This window comes from Battus philenor, unplaced genomic scaffold (genome assembly GCF_028537555.1).
Source record: "Battus philenor isolate CCGP_79_NKW_IND1 unplaced genomic scaffold, ilBatPhil1.0.hap1 SCAF_28, whole genome shotgun sequence".
Lineage (NCBI taxonomy): Eukaryota > Metazoa > Arthropoda > Insecta > Lepidoptera > Papilionidae > Battus > Battus philenor.
The window spans coordinates 8369489-8387390 of NW_027181691.1; the positions used below are offsets into that span (position 1 = coordinate 8369489).

The window sequence follows — 17902 nt, forward strand, 5'->3', positions numbered from 1 at the left end:
ATTTAACCAATGGCTTGGCGTGTTCATGAATTGTCTACTGTTAAATTTGTGAATGATTGCTCGTCTGAAATGGCAGCAAGCGGAGCACATTGCTCGCCACGAGCCAGTAATCGCAGCACGGGTAGATCACCCCTACTAGGTAGACCCACGACGTCTAGGTAGACTCACGACGTCTAGGTAGACCCACGACGTCTAGGTAGACCCACGACGTCTAGGTAGACCTACGACGTCTAGGTAGACCCACGACGTCTAGGTAGACCCACGACGTCTAGGTTAACCCACGACGTAATCAAGGTCGCATAAGTCTCTGGAAGTGGACAGTGACAAGACCAGAGGGCCTGACGGACCCAGAGGGATAAAACAGAGCGGCCAATATTCCCCCCGTCTCGCTGCGTGCATAAAGCGCGTTACGGTAGCACTATAATACCGTTACATGCCCCTGTCTGGAGAGATTTTACCAGTGGTATATTACTACAAATTTCTTGAATTAAGAATTAAATACATCAAAGTTATAACTTTGTTAATAGACTCAATATCCGTCATAATTCAATCCAAAAATAAAAAAATCTCGTATAATCATCATAAAATACATTAATATTACAATTCTATAAAATTTTGTTAACATAAATATAATAATTATTTAAACTGGCGACATTACGTCTGTTATCCATGCGGTTAATATTATGGCTATTAATGAATCTTAGTACATGAATATAAAATTTAATGTCGGGAAAAATTTTTGGTTATCGGTTATTGGATTAAAATAACCGATTTTTAAACTTACATATGAAAACATTCAGTTGCAAACTTAAGTGTACTAAAATGGCAATACCAATTTCATTTGAAAACAACTACAGGGTTTAGAAGGAAATTCAAAATGTATTTTGTGGACACGATACAGTCATTAATAACAGTGCGTAGAAGTTTAGACAGCTTGGATATCGTGGGTTTGGGAGAACTAATACCACCACGAGCGCTTTTACACTCGATACAATTTATTTCGTAACCTTTAATGGTGAAATCTTTGGATCCGATCGTATATGAATTCTGATCATTTAATAAGACGCCTTTGAAACGAATTTTGTCGTCCGCACGCAAAAATCTCGTGTAATTCGTAAAGTAATGGTCGAACGTAAGGGTTATATCAGCATGGCGTTTCAACAGTCCACCGCTTGCTTCCATCGTAAGTTTTATTTCGTGGCTGTACCTAAAAAAAAAACAATATTTTATTACATGGCAACACATAGGTCGACGAAAAAGGTTCTTTCGAAAATAGTATATATAAACTTGTAATTGTTTCTGGCTGGTTTCGATAACATTAAAAAGTCTATAATATAAACAGTTAAGTTTTGTTACGTGTTAATTTTTAATTGTTTTTCTCTGTGAAAATATTCCAAAAAAGGGAAAAAAATGCAACGCAAGTCCCAAAAAAAACCTGACATTTATGAACCTAATGCAGTGTCAGAAAGAGTAACAAAAATTTGTTTTAATCGTTTTCATACAGGGCATTTTGATGTCAAAAACGCAAGGCGCTCTGATCGCCTAGTTGCAAATAAAAAGGTGGACGGCATTTTCGGAAAAAGTGGAAAAAGGTCGGCACAGACATAGCTGAACAATTGAAAACTGACCACAAAAGTTTTGACCTATTTGAAAAACGTACGCATTTGGATACCACATTGTTTATTGTTAAATAATTACCAAAAACCAAACCTACTACTTGTCGCGATTCTTAGCCAGATTTCTCTAAATTTCTTCATTTCATGTCATCAAACAAAATGGTACCTATATACTACAGTATACAAACTTAAAAAAATAGGTCTAAAATTTCAAAATAAAATGCGCAGAAACTTTTTACTTAATCAATTACGTAAGCCAGATAGAAAATAGAGACGATCGTATATGAACACTTTGAAAAAAGATTTGTTTTGCTCTGCTTTTTTAGGTCGGAGCGTTTTAGAAGCTTAGCTTACGTTCCATGTTTGGACTACCATATAAATCGAGATTAGCATTCCTGCACAAGAACCTCTGAAAGGGTAGAACCTCGGCTTGTTATCAGACTGGATGTTGTTATGCAAAGGAGATCCAAGCCTCATTTGTCAAAATGAGTTCATCATCACCATCATCATTTAAACCTTAAATCAGGTTTTAGGCTTAGCGCCCTGACCCCTCAATGCTACTTGGGCAGCAGGGAAAGAGAGGTAAAAAAAGATTAACTTACTCATTCAAATTGTTGAGATGGCAAGTCTTGCCGCTCTGTCTAGCAACACTTTTCACAAACTCGCACCCCTCAATTAAATCTGGACGCTGTGTTTGTTGACATAAAGTTGCATATTCCTCGCCGTAGTAGCACTTGAAGTACTCCTGCAGGAAGCTGGGCAGCCACGATGCAAAATCATTCCACTGGTTCTTCACACTTTTCAACTTCACTTCACTGATATAACCCTCCCACTTTACATGGGCGCCTTCGAGAACTGCGCACTTTATTTGAGTAGCAGCCATGTTTGTTTCAGACCATGATGGCGTATTGCATTGGTTGTAATAATCCTCCCAATTTATGTGGTAATTGTTGTCCTCGTATTCAGTCATGAATTCGTTCTTTAAAAGATTCTTTATGCTTGATTTGTCATCGCCTATCAGCTCTATTAGGCCGGATGGGAACCCATCATCTTGTATATCACCGATTAACTGGTTTCCAAGGTATAATAATGTCAGAAGACCAATTGCCAGCTGAAAAGTTACACTTATTAATACATCTCTTTGTACATCAAATGTATGTTGGATAATTTTTTTTTGTATTTTATTAGAATTAGATAAAAGCATGTTATATATTTAAAACTGTGTATGAAAATGTACATACCTGAAACGGCGTCACAAATTTCTTGGTGACTTCTGATTTCGCTAATACACACGTAATTACCAAACTAATGCCAAAACCGGCCAATATAGAAATAGTATAGAACAATCTAGAAAGCGTAATATACTGCAGGAACGCGAATATAGGTAATGTAACTGTAATAACGCCCAATAGTGGGAGAAACAAGAAAGAACAAACCAACGCTAGAGTACCCCTGATCAACCCATACGTCGTACACCCGTGGGAACAAGTTATGAACATCTGCAACCAACTCAACGTAACGCAGTGTGGTAGGGTGTACTTGAAGAAACCCTGCCACTCGCTTCTCCGGGCCATAGACACCAATATTACAGGAATAAGTAATGAGAAAAACACTCTCGAGTTCAAACAAAACTCGATGCTATTACCAAGTATATAAGACGGATAATTCGATATATGTAGATCCAGAAACCTCCAACCTTGATGTACTACCGTGTCTTTCTCATACGGATATTTGGCCAACACATTAATGCCAAATGATACAAGAGCTAGTTTATCTGGGTATGGGTTACCGTTGTTACCGAAAGAGAATAGAGTCAAGAACATAAGACAGAAGGAGAGAACGCAGAATTCAGAGAAAGGCACCCATTGGGTTGCAATAAACGGGTACAGGAACAAATTGACAAACAGAGCTAGAAAAAACTGAATGAAAGGGTAAAGGTTATTCCGAACGAATAGGTTCTCAGACTCGTCAGGTTGTAAGCTTCCGTCGCTGTACCTCAGGAAAAGTCCTGACCACTTCCTAAAATCGATAAACTGACGTTTCGCCAGCAACATTTTGAATGTACAAATGACCATGGCAACAAAACTCACGTAATACAACACAAGTGGAACCAAATGGTAAAGACTTTCCGTGTTAGCTGATAAATACGCAACAAGGAGTAGAGACAGTTCTATATTTGAAAGCCTAAACGAAAACGAACCAAAGTAGTATAACAATTTCAGATATAACACCTGGATGAAGACGAGGGGATGCAAAAACGCCTGTTGAAACAAGGGTATGTGGTCGAGTGCTTTTATACTTGGGTCTGTGAGGGTCAACTCGTAACTGACTAGAGGTAACTCGCCCTGACAATAGTCTACTGCGGCGGACACTAAATTGTCGACCGTTAAATTGCGAATGTCATCGTGACTGCTGACTTCTTCCGGGAAATCTGGAAAAGAAACATTAGCCTTTCATAATTAAAATGTTTATTATAGTGCTTTCGTAACAGCTACATCACTACTTTTGCTAAAGTATTATTAACTGTGAGAAGAAAAATTAGATGGTCTAAAACAGGGATGAATAACAGCGGCCCGCGCGGTGTTTCATTATAATCACTCCTTGCTTTCATCATAAAAGAAGGACGTGTGCGTGTACGGTTGGTAACTCAAAATCGTATACACTATTCTACGGTGTACATTATTCTATTGTCAGTCGCAGAGTGACTAATATATAATAATCACACGGTTTCATATAAACAAAGACGATTTATAAGGCATGGATCAAATAGACGACAATCACATAATAGTTCACTAACAAAAAGTTATTATACAGGTGATCGATTGTGGATGTAAAATCTTTAAAGGGGTGAATGTATAGTTAATCTACTATCAATAAAACTATGGTACAGCCTATACAAAATTCAATTGCTTCACATATACAAAGTAATGATAACAATGCAAGAATTATAGACCTGTCGCTTGTTTTAACATAAAAATAAAAATTAATGTAATTTATTTCAAAGTGATTATAAAGGATTATTGGAAATAGGTGCAAAAGCTTTAAAGATTTTTGCCGACAAATAAGCTAAACACTACCACCACTTTTACACATATAAGCATCCAACTTGTATATTCCTTGTCCCTGTTCATGATCAGGACCAAAAAAATGCAATCAAACAGTTTCTTTGTTATTTTATTTATGTTACTGCCCACCATCTTTTACGCCCAAAAGCCAATTCAGAAGAGTAGTTCTTCGAGGTAGGTCTGTGATCTTGGTTTTTCTGCGAATTCCTCATTTATGGTGGCGGTTGTGGACAAAGGTTATAGAGTGGAAATGAGCCTTCCACTATCTAAACTGACGACATAGTTGAGGTAGCGATACGTTGCCAATAGAACCTCTTCGGTGGTCGTACTATGAGCCTTTGGAGGAGCCGCCGAATGTCCATACGGAACCCGCAGGTGTTCCGAGGTACTTGTTTCAAGACACATCCCGGGGAAAAGCTGTGGACTTCTGGGTTCCTTGGGTTCACATTGAGTGGACGAAGATGACCAGGCAAAATCTTAGCAGTATTCTAATGAATCCCGGCAAAATGGCTGTTATTACATCTAGCTAGAACAACTTTACACTGGTTAGACGTACCTTCTTCAGCGTGGGTAGTTCTGATGGTTCCGTTCACGTGTATTTGGTCGCCGGCTTCGAGTAGAGACGGCTCCAAAGCTTGCTCCCCGTCCAAAGCGCGAGCCTCGTCTGATAATAAATTTTTATAGATTCCGTTACAATCGGTTCTTTATCAGTAAACACAAAATTAGTGTGAAATTTACAAATTTAAAAACGACGGAATATCTGTGAACCAATTCATTCATATTTAATGGAATCAGGCGTTACCTCGCGAAAGTCCATCCTAAGTAAGAAAAGGACCACTATTTAGCCACTTCCGCACATACAGTGGTAGTCGTGCAATGAAATGCACCGCCCGCCAGCCCGCTGATAAATGCGTATGCGGCAAACAATGCGAATCATAAAACCGCACAAATTCTGTGTTTGGCACTAATCGGCGTAACATAACTGAAGATGCCCCGTGGAGGAGTGAAACACGTGTTGAGTAATTTGGTGGTGGCGGTTGTGTTCATAATAATAATAACCCAGCTACTTTTGTATAAATATTGGATTAGAAAAGGATTTAGGTTAATGATGTTACGTTGTCGTTTTGGCCCGTAGACGCACATTGCAAAGTATAGGCCTCTCACAAAGATATATACCATCATCACCACGCTTTCTTTGCATGCGGGTCGGTGATGGTATTAGAAATCGCAGTGAGGTATTACAAACGCTGCTGCCCATCCTGCGGAAACTTGTTTGTGAACAGTGGTAATAGTTTATGATAAATGCGTAGTGTAAATTATATATAAGACTAGCAGTTGACGTTGTTCTGCAAAAAAAAGTTTTTAATTTATAAATAAAAAATAAGGGTTGATCTTAGATGGGTGAAAATTAAGGGTTGTATGTACTTTTGTATGCTGTATCATAAAAAAATAAAAACAAAAATTTTGTCTAAAAAAAAAGTGGATGGACCACCATTTAAGGGGATGAAAAAAATATGTCCGATTCTCCACCCTGGCCGATATGTACGCTAAGATTGTATATTATATATATGGATGTTATAGAGATGGATCTTCACATAGCAAATAATTGAGTTAAAAGATATTGCAAGATAGTTAAAAAATAAAGATAAAATACATTTATTCAACATAGGAACTTTTAACAGAACTCTTATTGATCATCAACATATTATCTATTTTTGAATCTATTTTATTTTTGACTCTATTCAGCTTCGCTATTTGTGGAGAGGAAGATACTCCACAACAATACATTCTACATTAAAGTTTAACATGGATTTACATATATACACTTTATCAGAAATAGCCTAAATTAAATCAAAATAACCAGGCAATATTATTATTATCATTTAAATATTCGTTTATTGAATAAGCTTTTTCAGTCAATTTAATTTTAATATTAGTTTTGAATTATTATGTAAATGGTAGTCCAATAATGTTTTGCGGCATTTTATTAAAATATATGATTGCGTTTATAAATGTATTAGTCTTTTTGCAATTAAAATTAAAGAAATAATTCATTAAGGAAAGGATTAACAAATCCTTCATGAGTTTCGAGTGTACGCATATGTAACAAACACCACAAGATATCTTTTCCTAATTTTAAATCTAAAATTGACAGTATATCATTAAATAAATCTTATTAATGCACCTAAGATCGTTTTTAGTTGATCGAAATGTGTAGAATTTCGTTCGTTGACTCCTTTGCATGTTTGATATTTCAAGATACATATAAATAATTGGTAAAATTTATTTTAAAAAAGCAACTGTTTCTCGCCGGCTCTTCTCAGTAGACCATTCCGAACCGGTGATAGCTTGCTCCTTGTATCTACTATCGTACTTTAATCGATGATTTAAAAGTGCGTGTTTATGCTAACTTTAATAAAGATACTTTGCATTTGATACCTGGTAATTCTTCATCAGTAGCATCGATTTCCTCTGAATCCTTTTTGAGGGTAGTCGTACATATTTCACGTATGCGTTTCTCCAACTGCGCCGTTGTTATATACTGCTCACCGTTTGATAGGCTGCAGGTAATTATTTTAAATTAATTAATGCTTTAAAAATATTTTTCTTTTAGAATTTACAAAAGAACAGATATATCTAATATGCTAGTAATATATAGCTAATATCTAATATATTGGACCGATTATCAAGATGGACCAATCGAACCTTGGTCCCGCCATTTAAATTCTTCCTCGCTTTACCGCCGCTGACCATGTCTAGGATTTTTTTTTAGTTTGGGTGACATTACCGCTAACGCTAATGGAAGTTTAGCACCCCCCCCCCCCAGGTTGTTTACCCTAACTTACACTCCAAATGTTCAATGCTGCCAATTACTGAATGTCAGTGAATTGGCAAAAATTCAATCCACATATCAAAATTTGTTTTTTATTCTCCTTTATTTAACACGTTTTACGTATTTATTATTTTAAAATCATTCCTTGCATCACCATACCATAGTCCACGTATCGAGCCGGCAGCGCGAGATCGTCGGCTAAGTTGGTAATTTAAACTAACAATATGAATATTTTTCTTCTTTTCCTAGGACAGAACTTACCTCGCGAACAAATCCCTTGCTGCTTTCCTAGCCACTATTTCTTGTCGGCTCGCAGCGAGGCATGACTTGGCACGCACTATCGCCGCACTGTCTTCATCAATTACACCGCTACGTATGCACCTGTAAACAATAAGTGTGTCTTCTAAACCTGACAAATATAATACGATCGTTGTCACCAATCGTCGTTTGCACCCGGTGACCGACTGTCCTGTATTAGCAGGACTTCTAGACTAGACTAGACTAGACTTCAACAAAAGTACAAAGTAATCTTTTTTGGATAAATGTATTAACAATTTTTCATCCTCAAATCAGAATAATTAATTTCCAAACATCTATCTAAAGCAGGTAGTCTCTGAAATAGGTAAAGTCTTTTTGGTAAAGTCTTTTTGGTAGAGTCTGTGCCTAATAAATTTCTTTAATAAATAGATTAATTAACTGCGTCGTTTGGTAGTTATTAAATCGTATAAATTAACCCACGAATGAGTGAGATAGCCTAATAGCGGGGGTACGGTATGGTTTTGACGTTCACAACGCCATCTATCCATAAATTATGGACATCTTGCACTGCGCTTGTCGGTTTTGCACACTATGCCACACACGTGTTAATGTATTAGACATAAATCTTACAAATTTTGAGACACGTAATTTATAGTGATATTTATTTATAATCAACTTACATTATCCTGTGTAATTCGCATCGTACTCTGTCCCACTTCACTTTCCAAATTTCGAATTCGGGTACATCGTACACTGGCATTTTACACGGATACACGAAATTATTAAAAAAAAAGTATCCATAAACTATGCGACAGAGAACCAATAACCCTTCTCCTCTCAGCCCTTATTCATCACTAACGCCACAAATGTCGGAACGCAACTGCCATGTTTAATGTTTACGTTCGAACGGAATGACAATAGTTAAACAAATAACATTACCTCATGTCATTGGCGGAACTCGTAACACAGATTTCACGGTGTTCAGAAAATATTGTTGGATTAATAACGGAATTTCACAAATGATAAATGACATCCAAAAATATGTCGTTAATTTTTTTTTCTAATTCGCTAATGACAGAATTCAAATGTCAATTTCGAGAATAAACTTCGTGATTTACTGTCTTTGTAATGTTTTATCCATATCGAATAATATTGCTATGGAGTCAAAAAAATTAATTAATATCTTTACTTTCACATTTATTACCACTGATGTTAACAACATTCAACAAACATTCAATTCAACTCCAACCTAGTAATTATTAATAATAATTTAATTTTCTTTCTCAACACTTCGCCTTTTGACGTATACGAAAAAAAAAAACAACTTTTTTAAAAATCGAAAACAAAGATCTTGATGTGAAGACTCATGTAACTTGAGAGTCACCGGACGCCCGCTTTGTCCACAATTCGACACAGCTCTAAGATATGGAGTCTTTTGAGATTCCCGATAAGACCGTTTGGTAGCGGCCTGAATCTAGCGTCTCCCGACGACTTTATAAAGCTTTAAGCTTAGGACTATTTTTGTGTTGAAACATCTATAGTATTGAAACGAGAAAATTGATTCTACGATAATAACTACAACACAAAGATTCATTAACTAATACTGATTAAGTATGGATGTAAAATTTTTTAAGTGGTTCTCTTTGGCTGTCAATTATTATACAGTATACCTTATATAAACATCAATGTTTTATTAATAATTAAGAAAACCTACCTTTTGCAAATTTTGGTTAAAATGTGTGGACAATTTGAAAGAAACAAAATATAAACAATAAAGAGTCACTTACCTTCTCAACATTCTCCTTGCCTCTGGATGTGCTTGTTCAGTAGCACATATCAACCATTCTAACGCTTGCTTAAAATTTGAAATTTTATCTGCTTCAAGTTCTGATGAAAAAATATAATAATGTAATCTAATAATCCTTTTACAAATACATAGTAGTTAAATATATGTAATACAATAATATGCATATATATATATATATATATATATACATATATATATATATACATATATATATATACATATATATATATACATATATATACATATATATATATACATATATATATATATACATACATATATATATATATATATATATTTATATATATACAATTGCCAATTGCTACACACAAAGCTGCTTCTTCTATATGGGTGATTATTCATATTTTCGTTAAGGCATACAGCAGGTTATCCAGGAATAATAATGAAAAATTAGAATAACTTTTAAATAGTCATAATAAGTTTTGTTTTCTTATGAAGGAACAGCGTAAAATGTGAACAGATGAACTGGTTAAGGTTATCGGAAAACACTAAATGGAGGCACTGAATTTCCATTCAGTCTTTTTGGAAATATATGAAAGAGTCCAATGTTCAGCAGTAGACATCTTGCAGTTGAAATGATGATGCAGCTTAGTGATTAAACTAGAATTTAATTCAACACAGATAATAAATATACTAATGAGAAGTAAGAGTAATACCACATTTTTCTTCTAAAAGCTGTTTAGCAAGAACAACTTGTGACTCCGCACACCCATCTTCAGCCAACTGATTCCTTAACCTCCTCAGAGAGCCTTGTGGTCCATCTGAACAAAAATAAATTCTTCAAAAGTAGACAATCATTATTAAAAATTTGTGTGTATATATATATATATATATCTATCACTTATTTACTAGACAAAGTTAGCTTTTTGTCATAGTATGATTTTAACATTGCTTCCACTGTTGAACCCATATATGTTAAGTTCAACCGCTAACTTGCGAGTCCCATTTTACATCACATTTCATACAAAAGATTAATTATCCTGTACATAGACAACACACTTTGTGTAACACTTAAAATGCAAAAAGTTACCGCATTGACAAATTTCCCCACAACAACCCGCTTAAACTGCCTTTATGATATTTTCATGCAGGTGTATATATACTAACATTACATAACAGCATTTCATATAAAACTGTCATAAGAGTTACATAACACTATAGTGTTTCATGCCATCTAGAATATAACTTCTATCCCCACCAGAGATACTAAATACATACAGCAATAAGTTATTTTTTCTAAAATAACTTATTACTGTATGTACTCAGTAATCTACTTAGTAATCTAAGGTGTTTCGATAGAGTTGACCAGAAACTTCACTGAAAATTTATCTTAGGTCACCAGCCGGATGCCATTTTTGCATTAATTTTATGTAACTCTCATTTAAAAATAGTACAAATTGGTTTCCATAACGACTAAATCAAAAACACCACTATTAAAAAATAAAGCCATTACCCTACTAATAATCAGTTCTTCACCAAGTTCAATAGTTGCAGCAGGAATATTTATATAATTCTGTAAGTGCTGTATAATATCATATTGGCTCCACACTTCTTTCAGATTGTTGTTTCTATCTAATGCTATAATATTTATTTTGTGATATTTTGGTGGCCTAATCCTGTATGCACTCTGATGACTTCCTGTCTTCTGATACAGTATCATTTTCATAGTTGCCACAATTTGATTCACAATCACTTGAACAATCCGATAAGGCAAAAAGCAATTTGTCATCATTTTTTTATTTACTTTTTTAATTATTAAATATTTTTTACAACAAAAGATTTAGAAAATCTTATTAGCATGAAAAACATGTATTATACTTGCGAACAATTGCATTGCATGGTCGCCAACAGAGATAACAAGAGTGGTCCAAAATTAACATTACGAGTTTACTTATGGCCAGTGTGCAATATTGGAACTTAAAAACACAAACAGCAAAGAGCTATACATTCATTAATTTAAAGGTTCTACACTAATCGAACCCACTATCTATGATCGCAAGTAACAATCCTTACTGCTGAGCTACCACTGTTCATTCCCTTAATTCTATATCAAGGACTTTAAAAAGCACATTTTAGCAATTTTTTGTAAACATATGAAATAGTTATATAATTGTAGAATGCATTAATGATTGTAAGGATATTTAAAGTTACTTTTACATGTGGTTACTTTCTAAAAATGTGTTCAAGGAACAATAAAACTTTTTGTTTTTGGTTTCTTTTAGTTAAATAATGAAAATCGGTTATATATATGGTCCATCCATTTTATGATATTTTTTATATAATTCTTCATTCTGTTTTGTATATGTGGTTGCGAATAAAAACAAAGGTTATATTTAATAGCTAGGCCATATGATTAGATGAATCATAATAATGCAAATATCCCTTGAAACTATCTGACATATTGTCGAAACGAAATGTAATGAAACATTTTATGAACAACCATTGTTACCAATTTAAACAAGCTTCTAAAATCTAATGTTATGGTATTTGCACTGAATACTTTAAGAAATATACTGGACACGTTTAAGAATCGCATTGAGCATAAGTATCACCTGCATAGCTGCTATTTAGCTTGCTATACAAATAAAATAAATCATTTATGAATCAACATACATTTGTTACAAAGTTAAAACAACAAAAGATTGGTTCCAAATTTATGGCGAATATCAAAGATGAAAATAAAAATTCAAGAGAACACACAATTATAAAGTGAATATATTTAGTCATTATTAAATTTATAAAAACATTGTTATCTACGCTAAAAATATATATACTTACCATGAAGATTCCACCGTTTTCGTCCAACAGGCATGACCTTTACGACGGATAAAATATTAATAAAGTATTATTGAATTACAGCACTAGAAAGGAATTTATAAACAATCAACAAAACTATATTTTGATTCAATCTTTCTCAATTTATTTATTTTGACAGACTCAGTCAATTTGTCATTGGGCCGTCGTTATCTACACAAACGTTATATTATTGCTACCATTTGTAAAATTTTACTTTAACTTGAAACAAAATTTGCATCATTAAAATAGCCGCCTTCACCGCCTACACTTAAACATAAAAACTAACACGTCATAACTTAATCTCAAAATATCTCTGTAAGTATAATTCAAGGTTAATATTAATTATAAATAACCACCGTGTGGGGTAACAAAACTTTAATTTTAGAAAATAATAGGGAGAAATAATATTAAGAACTGCAAAGTAGATACGGTTAAATTCATTTTTACAAAAACGCTTTTTATACTACGATGTGGTTATATCAATCTTTATCTATAAATTAATGTGTCGATAAATATGTAAAACTGTAATTCAATAAATTATGGCGCGTCAATGAAAATATTCTGAAATCTAAATTGAAATTTAAAACTTTAGTCCAGTGTTTAACAGACATAAGAATTTCTCAGCTTTTACTTCAGGAAAAAATATTAATTATGTATTTTAAAAAACACCTAGGATTTTCTAAAATAAAACCAAATTTAAGTTATTTACATAGATTAAACAAAAACAAAGAAAACTTCGGCTCTAATAAAATAAAATAGACGTAAAGTGTCATGAAATATTTTTATATTTATTTATTTTATATTTTTCATGAAATACAATTTTATTAATAAAAAATATTAAGCGAACATTGACTATTTTTTTTAAATATTTATTATTTCCGGTTATAAAAATGCATCTTGATTATATTCAGTGCGGAAATGCGATTTCGTAGAAGTCCGATTTAACTTTACTATCTTTGATATTAAAGTTGTATAACTTTCGATTAAATTTTATAAGTTTTTCATATTTATAAAATTAGCATGTCGATATGTGCTATTAGTTGTCAAGCACTACTTAAGTTATTGATCGGCAATACTCGGAATCGGGATGGTCCTTTTGAGTTTACTATATAGTGTGCTTGTGTAGTATGTTAAAGGTTTTCTTCGTGTAAAGCTGAATTACCTTTTAATATATTACATTTAACTCTAGTATAGAGTGGCTATGAATTTTTGAGATATTAAAATGCTAACTCCAAGGTTTCAATTATCTCAGGACGATAATCATGTGTACATAAATGTGCACGCGCCGTATACGAACATCGGCGAAACAGAAATTGATGTAGACGGAGAAAACTTTTTATTCGTGTCTAGTCCATATTTCTTACGTTTATGCCTCCCGGGCAGAATAGTTGAAAATGATCATTCAAAGGGTTCATACATTTGTGATTCAGGTGACTTCCATCTCGCATTCGACAAAGAAAATCCTGGTGAGCACTTTGAAAATCTAGACATGATAACTAGCCTGCTATCTCCAAGAGAAATACCAAATCTGAATCACGATTTAGTAGAAATGTTGGATGATGATAGCATCACTGATAACTCTGATAATTCTGATAACAGTGATCACACAGATAACACTGATAACAGTGATAATAGTGAAAAAGATGAACAGAGTGATGATAGCACTGCACATATCATTGCTTACCCTTACGGTTTTGGCAATAAACTCAAAGTGGAGTTCGGCGACGTTTCAGGAGAATTTCCACAAATTTTTGAATTAAAGCATCCAGATCGTGTCCCCATTTCACAGCGTAATGAGCTTCGAATTAAACACGAAAATCGCAAGTTTTCTTGTGATCATTATTTAGCTGACTTCTTTGATGAGGAACTTCTTGAACCATATGTTAATTTCACAGTTTATTGGAACAGACCAGAATTTCCACTTGTCATTGAATTCACAGGAGATGAAATTGGATTACTTAAAGATCTACCAAATAGGCATTACTTATTGAGTAACAGTGAGTATAAGCAGGTAATGCTTGGTCTAGTAGATATTTTATATGCTTTCTGCTATGACAAGAGAACAACCCAGAATGAAAGCTCTGTGGAATCAAGTTGGACCATCAATAAACTCTCATCTACTTTGAGCTGGTTTTGTGTTTTTGATGAAACAAAAGAGGTGCTGATTGCATGCTATAGGAGGGCTCTTATCTACCCAATATTTAGAAATTTTGACCTCTGCAAAAATGTTAAAGATGATCTGATATCTATGTTTAAAAAGGGGAAAAAATTTGTACTACAGTGCTTAATCAACATATACACATTGTTCAATTCCTGCAATGATGCTCGATATATCCTCAATCAGCTATATATTAAAGATTACCTGATCTTTCTTCAACAATGCAGACCAGAAGAGTTGGATGAATTGTGTAACAATATAGCCAACATTGAAATCACAAAGGCAGATCTTGAATTAGAGTTGGATGAGCTGGAAGAAGCGGCCAAATTGGTTGACCATGAGCATCCGGATGTTGTTCAAAATGAGCTAGCTTGTGAACTGGCCTCTTTGTCGCTAGTCCCAGGATTGAAAAAGCCATCTCAACTAATGGAAGAAACTGATGAAGATAGTGAATCCTCTGATTCCAGCAGTGACTCATCAAGCGATTCTTCTGACACACTAGATTCTGATGATGACCCATCTTGATATATGGGGTCTGAAATTATAGGCAAAGAATTGTAAGGGTCTTGCAAGTTTTTGCCGGCTGGCATAGCTAGCTCCTTATGGCTTGGAAAGACTGAAGAAAGGAAAAGAATTTACAGGAATTGGACATTTTGTGATGTGTTAATATTGCAGGGAAATGAATGAACTTTGAGCATCCAGTGAATACTCCATTTAACTATTTTAAGTAGCTTATACTCCTTTACATGTACAACTAATACCCAACAGCATATAAGGCAATTTCACAATATTATTGCAATGTTCTATTAGACTAAATAAACCTTAGAAATTTATTAACAGATATATATTGATGTTTAAACTTTCTTTACTTCATAAAAGTATATATGTGTTAAAATATTATAAATATTTGTTAACTGCTTTCTCCTAAATTTTATTAAAAAAATTCATTCACTATTGAGTACTGTTTGTATTTGATATAAATCTGAATTATAATAATTTATTGCTTGCAATGCAATAAAGCATGAAAACTTTAGAATTTATGTGACTTCATATATATAGTATTCACTAGTTATATTCATGTTTAACATAATAAAAACTTAGTGATGTTTAACCTGAATTATAGTATTCAAATAGATGTTTATTTGTTATAACAAGTGATCTTGATATTTGCATTTAATGTTATAGCTAATTACCATACTATTAGTGTGTCTAATTAATAGTACATAATGTACGTATGTGACATAGTATATTCATTAAAATGTAGAAATTGTTACTATTTTCGATACTGGCATTATACCAATGGAGAAAAGCTGGTTGTCTGTGTTTTAGTTCATTTATGTGTTTATTATCTAAATGTTGTTCAATGTTATGCTTAATATGACAATTTTCATCAATCAATTGTCTGCATGTTAATCTATAAGTAATTAAATATATTAAAGTCATTGTCTATCACATTGAATTGTATCTTGTAGTTCTCATAACTCTTTATTGAAATCAATATATTAAACACATTAAAATGCATTATCACATGTACCTAAGGTACGCTTCATTATTAAAAGAAGAATAAATGTTAGATATATTAATAAGTAGTATTATTTAATACCCTCTTTTATCAAATTAAATTCATGACCATGTCAGCAAATTAGAATTAGTTTCAACTTCCCGATAATGACATCCTTCAATTTAAAGTTACGAGAGTTTCCAACGCATCCACATCCCTTTAGGGTAGGGTAGGGTACTTGTATCCAGCAGGGGGCTTGCCCACGCCGGACTGGTGACCACGAGCCGGTAGCCGCGGTAGTCTCCCTTTGAGCCCCAACAGCAGTGGGTTTCACGAGCGATTTGCCCCACCAATAGCCACTTTAGAAGAGCAATTCGTCGAACTACGTCGGTGACTGGAACTTCTGCGATCTTATTTCTAATTCAATCTCCCAGTCAAGATCATAGCTATGAAACTAAATCTAACACAACCCTTTTGTTACGTCAAGGCAGACTAAACCTTCACGGTTTAGACTGCCTAACTCTGTCCACTACGCGCATTAAAACACTACCGAAGTTTTAATGCGCGTTGAATTAACCTGTACATGACGACGAGGCCTTAAAGATCGTTTTACATGGGTTGATGAAAATGTTTAGATCCGTCAACGTCTAAGTCTACTTCAGATGAATGGCGCATTGGAGATTATCTTGAATACCTTACTATTTTAGGAATTAAACATTATTTTTAAAGATAAGTCATAAATAATTAATGTAATGGATATTGGCTAATTGATAGAACTATTCCACAAATATTAAATAACTAATTTACTTACAAAGAATTGACCAAATTTAATAAAAATGGATCAAGAAATATAGATTTGTTATACCTTTCGCTAGGCTTACTATACAAAGCAATACTTTTGTTGGCAACTGTATGTATTAAAATACAGTGTCTCTAAATTATCCCGCGCTTAATCTAAAGAGTTCAGTAAAAAACTTACGTGTCAATATTTTTATTAATTGATAATAAAGTCTAAAAATGATTTGCTCTTCTACTGTATTAAGTTATAAAAGCGATCATAAAAACCCCTTGGATTTTTTATGGGTTATTCTCAGATCAGGACGTGTTTGGAACCCTCGTAGCTTTAATTTCTATATTATGGAGTTCAAAATGATTGTAGTTCCTACCAAATTAGGCACATCTGGCATTCTTCCCGTGACGTACACATGTAGACATTATTAATGATCCTATGTTGATAATAATGTAAATAAATGTCTTTAATAAATCCTTTTACATTGTTCAATATTTTATAAACATAATTAAAATTATTTGGAGATTTCATCTTGATTGTACCACGTTAATTGAAGCTTAGCTATATTAGATTTATTAGGGGGATCGCAAAATAATATCGCGTTCTTAAGTTAAAATCACACGACTACATTTTTAACAAATATTATTTCTTATCAACAATATATTCAATTTCGTTGTCAACAACCTTTCGCCATCTAGTATACAAATTTTCAATGCCAGAGCGGTAAAATCCATGGTTTTTTTTGTAAAATATGTCGACATAAACAACATTACTTTCCGGTCCTCCTAATATATTATTAATAGCATGCTTAAAGCAGCTATGTATATCGGTTTAACAATATGGCGGTGGTGCGGTATTGATCTGTGGCCTTCCGAATCATTAAGTAGATCAAGCGACAATCGAAATAGATTAGTCATTACATATTTCTAACACTTATTATAGAAATAATTTTTATGTACGATATTTTCTTTCTTCATAAATAAATATACTAAATAAATTATCCTGCAAAAATTCTGAGGACTGCGAGTCTTGTATTTTTTCGAATTTGTTATTTTGT

The 17902-nt window shown here is 33.6% G+C and overlaps 2 protein-coding genes across 2 annotated transcripts; one reads left to right on the plus strand and one right to left on the minus strand.

Annotated features, from left to right (window-relative positions):
- Positions 1-492: 492 nt before the first annotated feature.
- wfs1 (wolframin ER transmembrane glycoprotein wfs1) lies at positions 493-12554 on the minus strand. The gene is made up of 9 exons (XM_068769428.1): positions 12379-12554; positions 10257-10361; positions 9560-9659; positions 7776-7895; positions 7121-7242; positions 5238-5345; positions 2858-4047; positions 2219-2727; positions 493-1207 (listed from the first exon to the last, which is right to left on the minus strand). Exons 1-9 carry the CDS (start codon positions 12410-12412, stop codon positions 838-840), a joined length of 2658 nt encoding a protein of 885 aa, XP_068625529.1. The 5' UTR covers positions 12413-12554; the 3' UTR covers positions 493-837.
- Positions 12555-13362: 808 nt separating this feature from the next.
- Positions 13363-15473, plus strand: LOC137925978 (protein SHQ1 homolog). Its single transcript, XM_068769487.1, has one exon. The coding sequence runs from the start codon at positions 13619-13621 to the stop codon at positions 15077-15079; it is 1461 nt and encodes a 486-aa protein (XP_068625588.1). The 5' UTR covers positions 13363-13618; the 3' UTR covers positions 15080-15473.
- Positions 15474-17902: the final 2429 nt, after the last annotated feature.